This window comes from Palaemon carinicauda, chromosome 26 (assembly GCF_036898095.1).
Source record: "Palaemon carinicauda isolate YSFRI2023 chromosome 26, ASM3689809v2, whole genome shotgun sequence".
In the NCBI taxonomy this organism is placed as follows: domain Eukaryota; kingdom Metazoa; phylum Arthropoda; class Malacostraca; order Decapoda; family Palaemonidae; genus Palaemon; species Palaemon carinicauda.
In genome coordinates, this window is record NC_090750.1 from 59,797,074 (window position 1) to 59,809,573 (window position 12,500).

At 36.1% G+C, this 12,500-nt stretch overlaps 3 protein-coding genes across 4 annotated transcripts in view; all 3 read right to left on the reverse strand.

Annotated features, from left to right (window-relative positions):
* LOC137619532 (cuticle protein AMP1A-like) overlaps window positions 1-725 on the reverse strand; it is a 1,317-nt gene extending 592 nt beyond the window's left edge. The window contains exons 1-3 of the mRNA XM_068349619.1: window positions 699-725; window positions 211-449; window positions 1-82 (exon numbers count right to left, since the gene is read on the reverse strand). The exon at window positions 1-82 is cut by the window's left edge and continues 592 nt beyond it. Coding sequence (XP_068205720.1) covers window positions 1-82; window positions 211-449; window positions 699-707 — 330 coding nt within the window. The 5' untranslated portion in view covers window positions 708-725. The remainder of the gene's footprint in view (window positions 83-210; window positions 450-698) is intronic.
* A 3,476-nt stretch (window positions 726-4,201) lies between these two features.
* LOC137619530 (cuticle protein AMP1A-like) overlaps window positions 4,202-12,500 on the reverse strand; it is a 12,052-nt gene continuing 3,753 nt past the window's right edge. Inside the window, exons 1-3 of one of the 2 annotated variants that reach the window (XM_068349615.1) lie at window positions 5,134-5,160; window positions 4,647-4,885; window positions 4,202-4,520 (exon numbers count right to left, since the gene is read on the reverse strand). In XM_068349615.1, coding sequence (XP_068205716.1) covers window positions 4,298-4,520; window positions 4,647-4,885; window positions 5,134-5,142 — 471 coding nt within the window. In that variant the 5' untranslated portion in view covers window positions 5,143-5,160 and the 3' untranslated portion in view covers window positions 4,202-4,297. Of the gene's footprint in view, window positions 4,521-4,646; window positions 4,886-5,133; window positions 5,161-12,500 lie in introns of those variants that run through there. The other variant, XM_068349616.1, reaches the window with a different exon arrangement.
* Window positions 8,749-9,862, reverse strand: LOC137620199 (cuticle protein AMP1A-like). The gene is made up of 3 exons (XM_068350441.1): window positions 9,816-9,862; window positions 9,126-9,364; window positions 8,749-8,995 (listed from the first exon to the last, which is right to left on the reverse strand). The coding sequence occupies exons 1-3, from the start codon at window positions 9,822-9,824 to the stop codon at window positions 8,776-8,778; spliced, it is 468 nt and encodes a 155-aa protein (XP_068206542.1). The 5' UTR covers window positions 9,825-9,862; the 3' UTR covers window positions 8,749-8,775.

Here is a 12,500-nt window from a genome sequence, read left to right on the forward strand (position 1 = left end):
AAGGAGGTCAGACTGGGGCTGGAAGCCGTTCTCGTCAGCAACGTATTTCACGACGACTTCGGTGCCGTCAGGAGCAGTGTAGCTGCAAGGACAAAGGCGGTAAGTTATTAACGCTCATAAAGAGTTTTGAAATATATATATATATGTAAGTTTTATTTTCTATTTACTTCATCCCAATCGTAAATATGTAAAATTTATGTGTAAACTCACGAGTATTGTCCAGCACTGACGATGGCGTCCTCATTTCCGTCAGGAGATCCAGATTCGGAGAACCTGATGCCATTTTCGGATTCGAAGTCGAAGTTGTATTTGCCATCGTCTTCGTGGACTCTATCGTCCCTCAAGATGGCCACTTCCTCGGAGGAGTCGGCGCTAGAGCGGCCAGCAGGGGCATCGTAGCTGTACTGAGGGGCAGCAAGGGCCACGGTGGCAAGGGCGGCGAGGATCACCTGAAGATAGAGAAATAATTTTTTATTAAAGATCCTCAAAGATTAGGGAGACTTCTATTGTTTTTATATTTACATGTCCTTAAGTTATAGTAATGTCCTAATTGTTTATGTCCCTCTAAAATTTTTCAACAAAATAATTGTACCCTTAAATTCTTATAAACTGTCCTATTTTTAGTGACAATACTTTTGTTATTGCATTAATAAGTGTTTAAGTATTAACGCGATGTCCAGCCATAATCCAGTACTTACAAACTTCATGTTGTCGGATGATGTCGAGTAGTGGACTGCTGCTCCAGTTCCAGGACTTGTCTTATATAGGCCGGACGAGGGGGCGTGGCCTTCCTATAACCGTAGCGCCATTTCTCCGACATTGACCTTCGCAATGATAGTTGGCGTAACCTTCATCTGGATCCTCATTGAATACCGGTACATCGTTTTGGGATCGAAAACTTACACTACGAGTTTTCGTGTTATTGAATCTGGGATGCGGGGCCAGTTAGTAACCGGGTCAGGAGACTGAATCTTAAGGACTGGTAACTGGCTCGAAATTATATATATTTTTATGCTGATTTAACTCGCTACGCAGTTTTGTTCAATTCGATGGGAATATTAACAGTTTTGTAACCTCAATCAAATTATTCTTACATGAATTTATTATTATTATTATTATTATTATTATTATTATTATTATTATTAAATGCAAAGCTACAACCCTAGATGGAAAAGCACAATGCTATAAGCCCAAGGACCCTAACAGGGAAAATAGCCCAGTGAGGAAAGGAAACAAGGAAAAATTAAATATTTTAAGAAGAGTAATAACATTAAAATAAATATTTTCTATATATTCGATAAAAACTTTAACAAAACAAGAGGAAGAGAAACTAGATAGAATAGTGTGCCCGAGTGTACCCTCAAGCAAGAGAACTCTAAACCAAGGCAATGGAAGACCATGGTACAGAGGCTATGGCACTACCCAAGACTAGAGAACAGTGGTTTGATTTTAGAGTGTCCTTCTCCTAGAAGAGCTGTTATGAGTTTAAGAGATATTTTGGTTAATAAAAAAAAAAATCTCTACATAAAATATTTCCAATTATTTAATTATTTTTTTTATTTTTATGAGAAGTATGATTACTTTCAGTTACTAACCTCCGGATATAAAGAGTGAGAATAACATTTATACCCTTTATTTATTCCCTTATTTCCTTTCCTCGCTAGGCAATTTCCCCTGTTGGAGACCTTCGGCTTATAGCATCCAACTTTTCCATCTAGGGCTGTAGCTTAGCAAGTAATAATAGTAATAATAATAATAATAATAATAATAATAATAATAATAATAATAATTGTAATTAGTGCAAATTCCAGAAAATTAATATTTAGCATAGTCATTTAACGCAATATTACATATCCATGTATTTCCTCCTCATACACATTTTTACCATTATCTTGGAGAAGATTTTGAGAAAAATCATACACAAAAAAGGCATATTGTAATTGTTTTATATATCATAAATATATATATATATATATATATATATATATATGAATATATATATATATATATATATATATATATATATATATTTTATATATATATATATATATATATATATATATATATATTTATATATATATAATAATAATAAATTATAATATATATACATGTGTGTAACCATGTGCATTCATATTTATATGGAAGGATTAATTAACATTTAGATAAAGAGCTAGATAGAGGGATACATATATGGATATACATTCATATGCATACATTTTATATTACTGTACACATATTTATCGATGTATATTCTATATGTACATATAAATGAATACTGATATATGAGTATGTGTGTTTATTCGTGCGTTTTTATGTCTTTGCTTACTGCACGCATTATTCTATTCTTTCATAGTTAATGTGTAATTATTATTTGAAATATAAGTATTGCACAACGGTAGTGAAGATTATCGTGGTAAACACTATGCATGGTTATCTTCTTGAATACATCTACGTACTATGTGCAAAGGGAAGATAACATCAGTGTAAATGAGACGATATTTAGCCTTAATATGTACATGATCTATCAATCGAGATAGACTTTTATTAGAAGCGTCCCTTCTTGGTGTTCTGCCAAATAGGGGCTGGAGTCTCGCTCAAGCTCGATAGCTTTTTATAGTGTGTGCAACCTCACCATCCTTGTGAGCTAGGGATGGGGTGTTTGGGGGAGCCTATAGGTCTGCTTAGTAACCTGCCGGATTGTTGTTCGAGTCTCGATCAAGCTGAATAGTTTCCTATAGAACGCAACTTTACTTTATGAACTAAGGATGGGGCGTTTAGGTGAGCCTGTAGGTCTGCCTGCTGAGTCATCAGCATCCGTTGCCTGGTCACCCCTAGTCCTAATTTGGGTGAACAGGGGGCTTCAGTGCTGATCAATATGTATATATGGTCAGTCTTTAGGGTATTTGTCCTCCTAGCTAGTGCATTGCCACTGACCTTTGTCTCTGCCATTCATGAGCGACCTTTAAGGAACTAGTACTGTGGTAACGTATTTGCCTAGCATTCACACGGTGGCAGATAGATCCCAACCCGGGACCGTGAGTTAAAGGTATTTACTGAGTAGGCCACTGCTTTGGTTGGGCACCAGAGTATGGAGTTGGGCTTGCCCGGCTGACGTTCTGGTGGGTATCTATTCTGATGAAACTGAAACCTGACAACTTTAACCTTTATCTGAATGACTAATGGAAGATAGCAAAGATTGCATTATAAAAATTTTAAGACTGGATCCTCTCTCTGCCAATAAATAAAATAGTGTTTATTCAAAGAATTTTATATTTGCAAATTCTTTCTCTTATCTAAACTTTCACAGGGTCTGTGATTTTTCTTTTAATATCTTCATGCTACCTGAAAATACTGGAGTAATGAACAAAAGAGATAAAGTGAACCTTTCCTTCAATATTCCAACGTCCATTGTGTTTCCAAGTTATATGAATGGAATATAAGTGTCACCTTTCTGCAGTCTATATTTATAGACTCTGGTTCTAGAAAGTTATTTGTGTTCTATTCAGATTATTGGTTTCTAAAATCCGTTTAAGAAATCTAGAAGAATAGAAACAAGAACTCAATAAATAAAAACAATAATTGAAATTACATACCAGGAATTTCTTAGAAGTCATCTTCCCCAATCAGATATTTTTTACCAACACTACTACAATATTTACAGGTTTAAAGGTCACTCATGAATGGCATAGACAAGGGACAGAGATAGTGCTCTACAGACTGACCATCAGCACCTAAGCCCCATCTCCACTCAAGCTAAAGACCAGGGAGGGCCAGGCAATGGCTGCTGATAACTTAATAGGTATAACTATAGGCTCTCCAAACCTGACATCCTTAGCTCAAAAGGATCATGAGTTTCCAGACACTACAAGAAACTATCGAGCTTGACCAAGTATCGAGCCCTAGTACAGCGAATCTCTAGGCATAGACGTTTAGTCAAGCAAGTAACTATATACAGAAGACTATATGTTTGTATGACCTGTATCAAGGCACTGGACATTGCTAAGATGACCTGTTGTATGTTTTGTCTTCAACATCAAATCTTGATACCACACCAATATAGATTTTTTTCCTCAAGTATTTCAAGTTTTCAGATATTTTTATAACTAATAAGGTAGGTAAATATTCATTCAGTTTCTAATTTCTATCAGGTTTACCATAAAGATAATGTTGATAGAAACTCTTGGTTAAAAAGAAACAAAGATTTTGAAGATTAATTCTATTTCGTTTATAAATAGAATAAATACATGAGCAGTTTGTGATCACAGTATGGAGTTGTGTTTGGGGTCTTCAAAGGAGATTACTGAGGGGCTCCGTAGGACCTGGATGGGGCCTCACGAGAGTCACCACCGCGGGCACGGCGGGCATCTTCCTCAGCAGCGAAGGCAATCTGGTCCAAGACGAACTGGGGAATTGGGTGGGGGAATTCGGGAGCTACTGGAAGGAGGTCGGACTGGGGCTGGAAGCCGTTCTCGTCGGCAACGTATTTCACGACGACTTCAGTGCCGTCAGGAGCAGTGTAGCTGTGAGGACAAAGGTGGTAAGTTATTAACACTCATAAAGAATTTTGAAATAGATATATTTTTAAGATTTATTTTCTATTTACTTCATCCCAATCGTAAGTATGTAAAATTTATGTGTAAACTCACGAGTATTGTCCAGCACTGACGATGGCGTCCTCATCTCCGTCAGGAGATCCAGATTCGGAGAACCTGATGCCATTTTCGGATTCGAAGTCGAAGTTGTATTTGCCATCGTCTTCGTGGACTCTGTCGTCCCTCAAGATGGCCACTTCCTCGGAGGAGCCGGCGCTAGAGCGGCCAGCAGGGGCATCGTAGCTGTACTGAGGGGCAGCAAGGGCCACGGTGGCAAGGGCGGCGAGGATCACCTGAAGATAGAGAAATAATTTTTTATTAAAGATCCTCAAAGATTAGGGAGACTTCTGTGTTTTTATATTTACATGTCCTTAAGTTATAGTAATGTCCTAATTGTTTATGTCCCTCTAAAATTTTTCAACAAAATAATTGTACCCTTAAATTCTTATAAACTGTCCTATTTTTAGTGACAATACTTTTGTTATTGCATTAATAAGTGTTTAAGTATTAACGCGATGTCCAGCCATAATCCAGTACTTACAAACTTCATGTTGTCGGATGATGTCGAGTAGTGGACTGCTGCTCCAGTTCCAGGACTTGTCTTATATAGGCCGGACGAGGGGGCGTGGCCTTCCTATAACCGTAGCGCCATTTCTCCGACATTGACCTTCGCAATGATAGTTGGCGTAACCTTCATCTGGATCCTCATTGAATACCGGTACATCGTTTTGGGATCGAAAACTTACACTACGAGTTTTCGTGTTATTGAATCTGGGATGCGGGGCCAGTTAGTAACCGGGTCAGGAGACTGAATCTTAAGGACTGGTAACTGGCTCGAAATTATATATATTTTTATGCTGATTTAACTCGCTACGCAGTTTTGTTCAATTCGATGGGAATATTAACAGTTTTGTAACCTCAATCAAATTATTCTTACATGAATTTATTATTATTATTATTATTATTATTATTATTATTATTATTAAATGCAAAGCTACAACCCTAGATGGAAAAGCACAATGCTATAAGCCCAAGGACCCTAACAGGGAAAATAGCCCAGTGAGGAAAGGAAACAAGGAAAAATTAAATATTTTAAGAAGAGTAATAACATTAAAATAAATATTTTCTATATAATCGATAAAAACTTTAACAAAACAAGAGGAAGAGAAACTAGATAGAATAGTGTGCCCGAGTGTACCCTCAAGCAAGAGAACTCTAAACCAAGGCAGTGGAAGACCGTGGTACAGAGGCTATGGCACTACCCAAGACTAGAGAACAGTGGTTTGATTTTAGAGTGTCCTTCTCCTAGAAGAGCTGTTATGAGTTTATGAGATATTTTGGTTATTAAAAAAAAATCTCTACATAAAATATTTTCAATTATTTAATTATTTTTTTTTTTTTTATGAGAAGTATGATTACTTTCAGTTACTGACCTCCGGATATAAAGAGTGAGAATAACATTTATACCCTGTATTTATTCCCTTATTTCCTTTCCTCGCTAGGCAATTTCCCCTGTTGGAGACCTTGGGCTTATAGCATCCAACTTTTCCATCTAGGGCTGTAGCTTAGCAAGTAATAATAATAATAATAATAATAATAATAATAATAATAATTGTAATTAGTGCAAATTCCAGAAAATTAATATTTAGCATAGTCATTTAACACAATATTACATATCCATGTATTTCCTCCTCATACACATTTTTACCATTTTCTTGGAGAAGATTTTGAGAAAAATCATACACAAAAAAAGCAGATTGTAATGGTTTTATATATCATAAATATATATATACAGTATATATATATGAATATATATATATATATATATATATATATATATATATATATATATATATATATATGTATACTGTATATATATATATATATATATATATATATATATATATATTTATATATATATTTATATATATATATATATATATATATATATATAATAAATTATAATAAATATACATGTGTGTAACCATGTGCATTCATATTTATATGGAAAGATTAATTAACATTTAGATAAAGAGCTAGATAGAGGGATACATACTGTATATGGATATACATTCATATGCATACATTTTATATTACTGTACACATATTTATCGATGTATATTCTATATGTACATATAAATGAATACTGATATATGAGTATGTGTGTTTATTCGTGCGTTTTTATGTCTTTGCTTACTGCACGCATTATTCTATTCTTTCATAGTTAATGTGTAATTATTATTTGAAATATAAGTATTGCACAACGGTAGTGAAGATTATCTTGGCAAACCCTATGCATGGTTATCTTCTTAAATACATCTACGTACTATGTGCAAAGAAAAGATAACATCAAGTGTAAATGAGACGATATTAAGCCTTAATATATACATGATCTATCAATCGAGATAGACTTTTATTGGAAGCGTCCCTTCTTGGTGTTCTGCCAAATAGGGGCTGGAGTCTCGCTCAAGCTCGATAGCTTTTTATAGTGTGTGCAACCTCACCATCCTTTGAGCTAAAGATGGGGTGTTTGGGGGAGCCTATAGGTCTGCTTGGTAACCTGCCGGATTGTTGTTCGAGTCTCGCTCAAGCTGGATAGTTTCTTATAGTACGCAACTTCACTTTGTGAACTAAGGATGGGGAGTTTAGGTGAGCCTGTAGGTCTGCCTGCTGAGTCATCAGCAGCCGTTGCCTGGTCATCCCTGGTCCTAATTTGGGTGAACAGGGGGCTACAGTGCTGATCAATATGTATATATGGTCAGTCTTTAGGGCATTGTCCTCCTAGCTAGTGCATTGCCAGTGACCTTTGTCTCTGCCATTCATGAGCGACCTTTAAGGAACTAGTACTGTGGTAACGTATTTGCCTAGCATTCACCTGGTGGCAGATCGATCCCAACCCGAGACCGTGAGTTAAAGCTGTTTACTGAGGAGGCCACTGCTTTGGTTGGGCACCAGAGTATGGAGTTGGGCTTGCCCGGCTGACGTTCTGGTGGGTATCTATTCTGATGAAACTGAAGCTGAAACTGAAACCTTTAACCTTTATCTGAATGACGTATGGAAGATAGCAAAGATTACATCATCAAAATTTCAAGACTGGTTCTTCTTTCTGCCAATAAATAAAGAGAATAGTGTTTATTCAAAGAATTTTATATTTGCAAATTCTTTCTCTTATCTAAACTTTCACAGGGTCTGTGATTTTTCTTTTAATATCTTCATGCTACCTGAAAATACTGGAGTAATAAACAAAAGAGATAAAGTGAACCTTTCCTTCAATATTCCAACGTTCATTGTGTTTCTAAGTTATATAAATGGAATATAAGTGTCTCCTTTCTGCAGTCTATATTTATAGACTCAGTTCTAGAAAGTTATTTGTGTTATAATTAGATTATTGGTTTCTAAAATCCGTTTAAGAAATCTAGATAAATAGAAACTAGAATTCACTAATAAAAAAAATTGAAATTACATACCAGGAGTTTCTTGACAGTCATCCTCCTCAAATCAGGCAATCTTTTTTTTACCAACACTACTACAATATTCATAGGTTTAAAGGTCATTCATGAATGGCAGAGACAAGGGACAGTGATAGTGCTCTACAGACTGACCATCAGCACCTAAGCCCCATCTCCTCTCAAGCTAAAGACCAGGGAGGGCCAGGCAATGGCTGCTGAAAACTTAATATGTAGACCTATAGGCTCTCCTCACCCAACATCCTTAGCTCACAAGGATCATGAGTCTCCAGACACTACAAGAAACTATCGAGCTAGACCAGGTCTCGAGCCCTAGTACAGCGAATCTCAAGGCAGAGACGTTTCCAGTAGTCAAGCAAGTAACTATATGTAGAAGTCTATATGTTTGTATGGCCTGTATCAAGGCACTGTACATTGCTAAGATGACCTGTTGTATATTTTGTCTTCAACATCAAACTCTTGATACCACACCAATATAGATTTTTTTTCTCAAGTATTTCAAGTTTTCAGATATTTTTATAACTACTATGATAGGTAAATATACATTCAGTTTTTTATTTCTATCAGGTTTACCATAAAGATAATGTTGATAGAAACTTTTGGTTAAAAAGAAACAAAGATTTTGAAGATTAATTCTATTTCGTTTATAAATAGAATAAATACATGAGCAGTTTGTGATCACAGTGTGGAGTTATGTTTGGGGTCTTCGAAGGAGATTACTGAGGGGCTCCGTAGGACCTGGATGGGGCCTCACGAGAGTCACCGCGGGCACGGCGGGCGTCTTCCTCAGCAGCGAAGGCAATCTGGTCGAGGACGAACTGGGGAATTGGGTGGGGGAATTCGGGAGCTACTGGAAGGAGGTCGGACTGGGGCTGGAAGCCGTTCTCGTCAGCAACGTATTTCACGACGACATTGGTACCGTCAGGAGCAGTGTAGCTGTGAGGTCAAAGGTTGGGGAGTTATTAAATGTTATAAAGACTTTTAGAATAGATTATAATATTATAATCTTCCTTTTCTAATTTCTTCATTCTAATTGTGAAAAGTTAAAATTTATGAGGAAACTCACGAGTATTGTCCAGCACTGACGATGGCGTCCTCATCTCCGTCGGGAGATCCAGACTCGGAGAACCTGATGCCATTTTCGGATTCGAAGTCGAAGTTGTATTTGCCATCGTCTTCGTGGACTCTGTCGTCCCTCAAGATGGCCACTTCCTCGGAGGAGTCGGCGCTAGAGCGACCAGCAGGGGCGTCGTAGCTGTACTGAGGGGCAGCAAGGGCCACGGAGGCAAGGGCGGCGAGGATCACCTGAAGAAATTGCAAAAATGTTTTGGTTAGCATCCGAATTCTGTTATTATTGCTATTACTTGCTAAGCTACAATCCTATTTGGAAAAGCTAGATGCTAATATCCCATAGGCTCCAATAAGGAAAATAGCCCAGTGAGGAAGGATATAAGTAAACACATAGAATAGTATTCCTGACTGTACCCTTAACCAAGAGAATTATAACCCAAGACAGTGGAAGTCAATATTACAGAGACTATAGCATGTGTGTGTAAATGCTTATATCTTTAGAATATCATTTAAGTTAAAATAAGTTGACTATTGGAAAAGATTGAATGTATCCTTAGAAGAACAAATCAATGAGGGACCCTAAGTCTTTGACTCATATTTAGAAACAATTGGAAATTTATTCAAAGCTTACAACGAAAATATTTGGTTATAAGAACCGAATAGGTTTTAGTTCTCTAGTACTCACAAACTTCATGTTGTCGGAGGATGTCGAGCAGCGAACTGATGCCCCGAATCCAGAGACTTCTGCTTAAATAGGGCAACGGGGGTAGCTGGGCGGTGGGAAATGGGAGCTTGGGGAGTGCCTTTGACCTACGGACCATTTCTCCAGCCCTGGCTCTACTGTGACCTTCTCCGCATCATCTAAACGCAGCCTTGATCCTGATCTCCACGAACGAAAAATCCTAGCAGGTAGATGTAGTTCGGGGGAGATGGGGTGAGCCTAATGCCTTACTATACCTGTGGATCTTTCAGTCGTATATTTTACCTTTATTTTCTATGGTTTTTAGTCTTGATATTGTTGTAATATTATTAGTTATTTGCATACTCTTGTGCGTTCTGAGAAGTCGTGTACTTTGCACACAAATATTTGTCCTGTTAATATATGTTTTGCTTATTCAGTCATAATATTTAATTAAAAGTGAAATTTTTTTAAATATAAGCATCAGTTTATTCACAAAACCTCCCTAATTGTGACAAACAAATCCATCAAGTTTCTATTTTTTTTTTAACTTTTTCATAATAATCAAATTTTCACTTAGAATTAATCTAACTAAAACACTTTTCATCTTAGAGTGAAATCTTAAAACATAATTATTTGTATGTGTATTATGGTATCTCCTCTCATTATTTTGATCTCATAGATTTCATGAGTTTTGGAAAACATTAAAAATGGCAAGAATCCAGGTATAGAAAATAAATGATCATATTCAAATTGGAATAATGAGGAATCATAATGAACGATGAACAAATCTTTTGAAATTTTCGTAAGCAAATTTAGAATGTCCTAATGAATTACTTGAGTTTAGCCTCTTAAGTGCTAATAATGAATTCCTAGATGATATCACCCTAAATTAACAATACGAGTGAATTTATGATCATTTTCATAGGAAGACTTCCATCTCTAGGAGAAATTCGTTTAGAAGTCTATCTTGAGATGAATGAATATTTAATTCTATGTTAAGTACTATAAGATAAATCAGATATAACCTGGTTATATTTCATAAGACAATTTATATTCACAAATAAATAGATGAGTTCACACAAGGGGATCATTGGTGGGATGGTGTGGACCACCGGCCCCGAAAAAAAAATATAAGCTTAATAACATTATTAGAATTCTTTTTTATCTTCAATGACATCTAAAAGACATATGGGTAAAATGAGATATCCACTGCTTTTTATATTTTTACTTTATTATAGAGATGTATAGTGTCTAGCTCCCCACTAAGGTTATATATATATATATATATATATATATATATATATATATATATACCGTATATATATATATATATATATATATATATATATATATGTATATATATATATATATATATATATATATATATATATATATATATTATGCCCTAGACAATGACCATATATACATATATGATCAGCGCCCAAGCCCCCTCTCCAACCAAGCTAGAACCAAGGAGCGTCAGGCAATGGCTGCTGATGACTCAGCAGACAGACCTATAGACTCCCCCTAACCCCCATCCTTAGCTCAAAAGAATGGTGAGGTTGTAGCAATCAAAGAAACTAACGAGTGTGAGAGGGACTCAAACTCCAGTCAGGCGATCACCAGTCAGGGTCGTTACCACATCGGCCACCACAACCTAAAGAGTATGATATAATTTTGATTGGATCTGATCCATTGTAATGGTATTAATATTCCCTATTTGATTATTATTATTATTATTATCATTATTATTATTATTAATTGCTAAGCTACAACCCTAGTTGGAAAAGCACAATGCTATAAGCCCATGGGCTCCAACAGGGGAAATAGCTCAGTGAGGAAAGGAAAAAAGGGAAAATTAAATTTTTAAGAAGAGTAACAACATTAAAATAAATATCTCCTATATAAACTATAAACACTTTAACAAAACAAGAGGAAGAGAAATAAGATAGAATAATGTGCCCGAGTGTGCCCCTAAGCAAGAGAACTCTAACCCAAGGCAGTGGAAGACCATGGTACAGAGGTTATGGCACTACCCAAGACAAGAGAACAATGGTTTGATTTTGGAGTGTCCTTCTCCTAGAAGAGCTGCTTACCATTGCTAAAGAGTACCAAGAGGAAAGTTGCCACTGAAAAATTACAGAGTAGTAACCCCTTGGGTGAAGAATTGTTTGGTAATCTTAAGTGTTGTCAGGTGTATGAGTACAGCAGAGAATATGTAAAGAATATGCCAGACTATTCGGTGTGTGTAGGCAAAAGGGAAAATGAACCGTAACCAGAGAGAAGGATCCAATGTAGTACTGTCTGGCCAGTCAATGGACCCCATAACTCTTTAGCGGAAGTATCTCAACGGGTGGCTGGTGCCCTGGCCAACCTACTAGGCCATTTGGAGGTTTTAGCTGGGAAAGTATTTGATATATTATTAGTTCACTTACAGTTGAGCTATATATTTAATGATATTATTTTGTTTCTTGTTCATTTTGTATTTAACATTCAAATTTCACTTTCGTGAAGAAGAATTAGATTAACAATTCGTTCAAATTTCCAGATTATGATGCCTTTCACATTCATATTCTATCCTAAATCAATTGCTAACTTCCTGCTACTTTCCATACCTCATCTATTTCATGAACTTCAAAAGTTCAAAGTTACAGCAAATGTTTTTATGTTGAACAGGCTTACATAAGT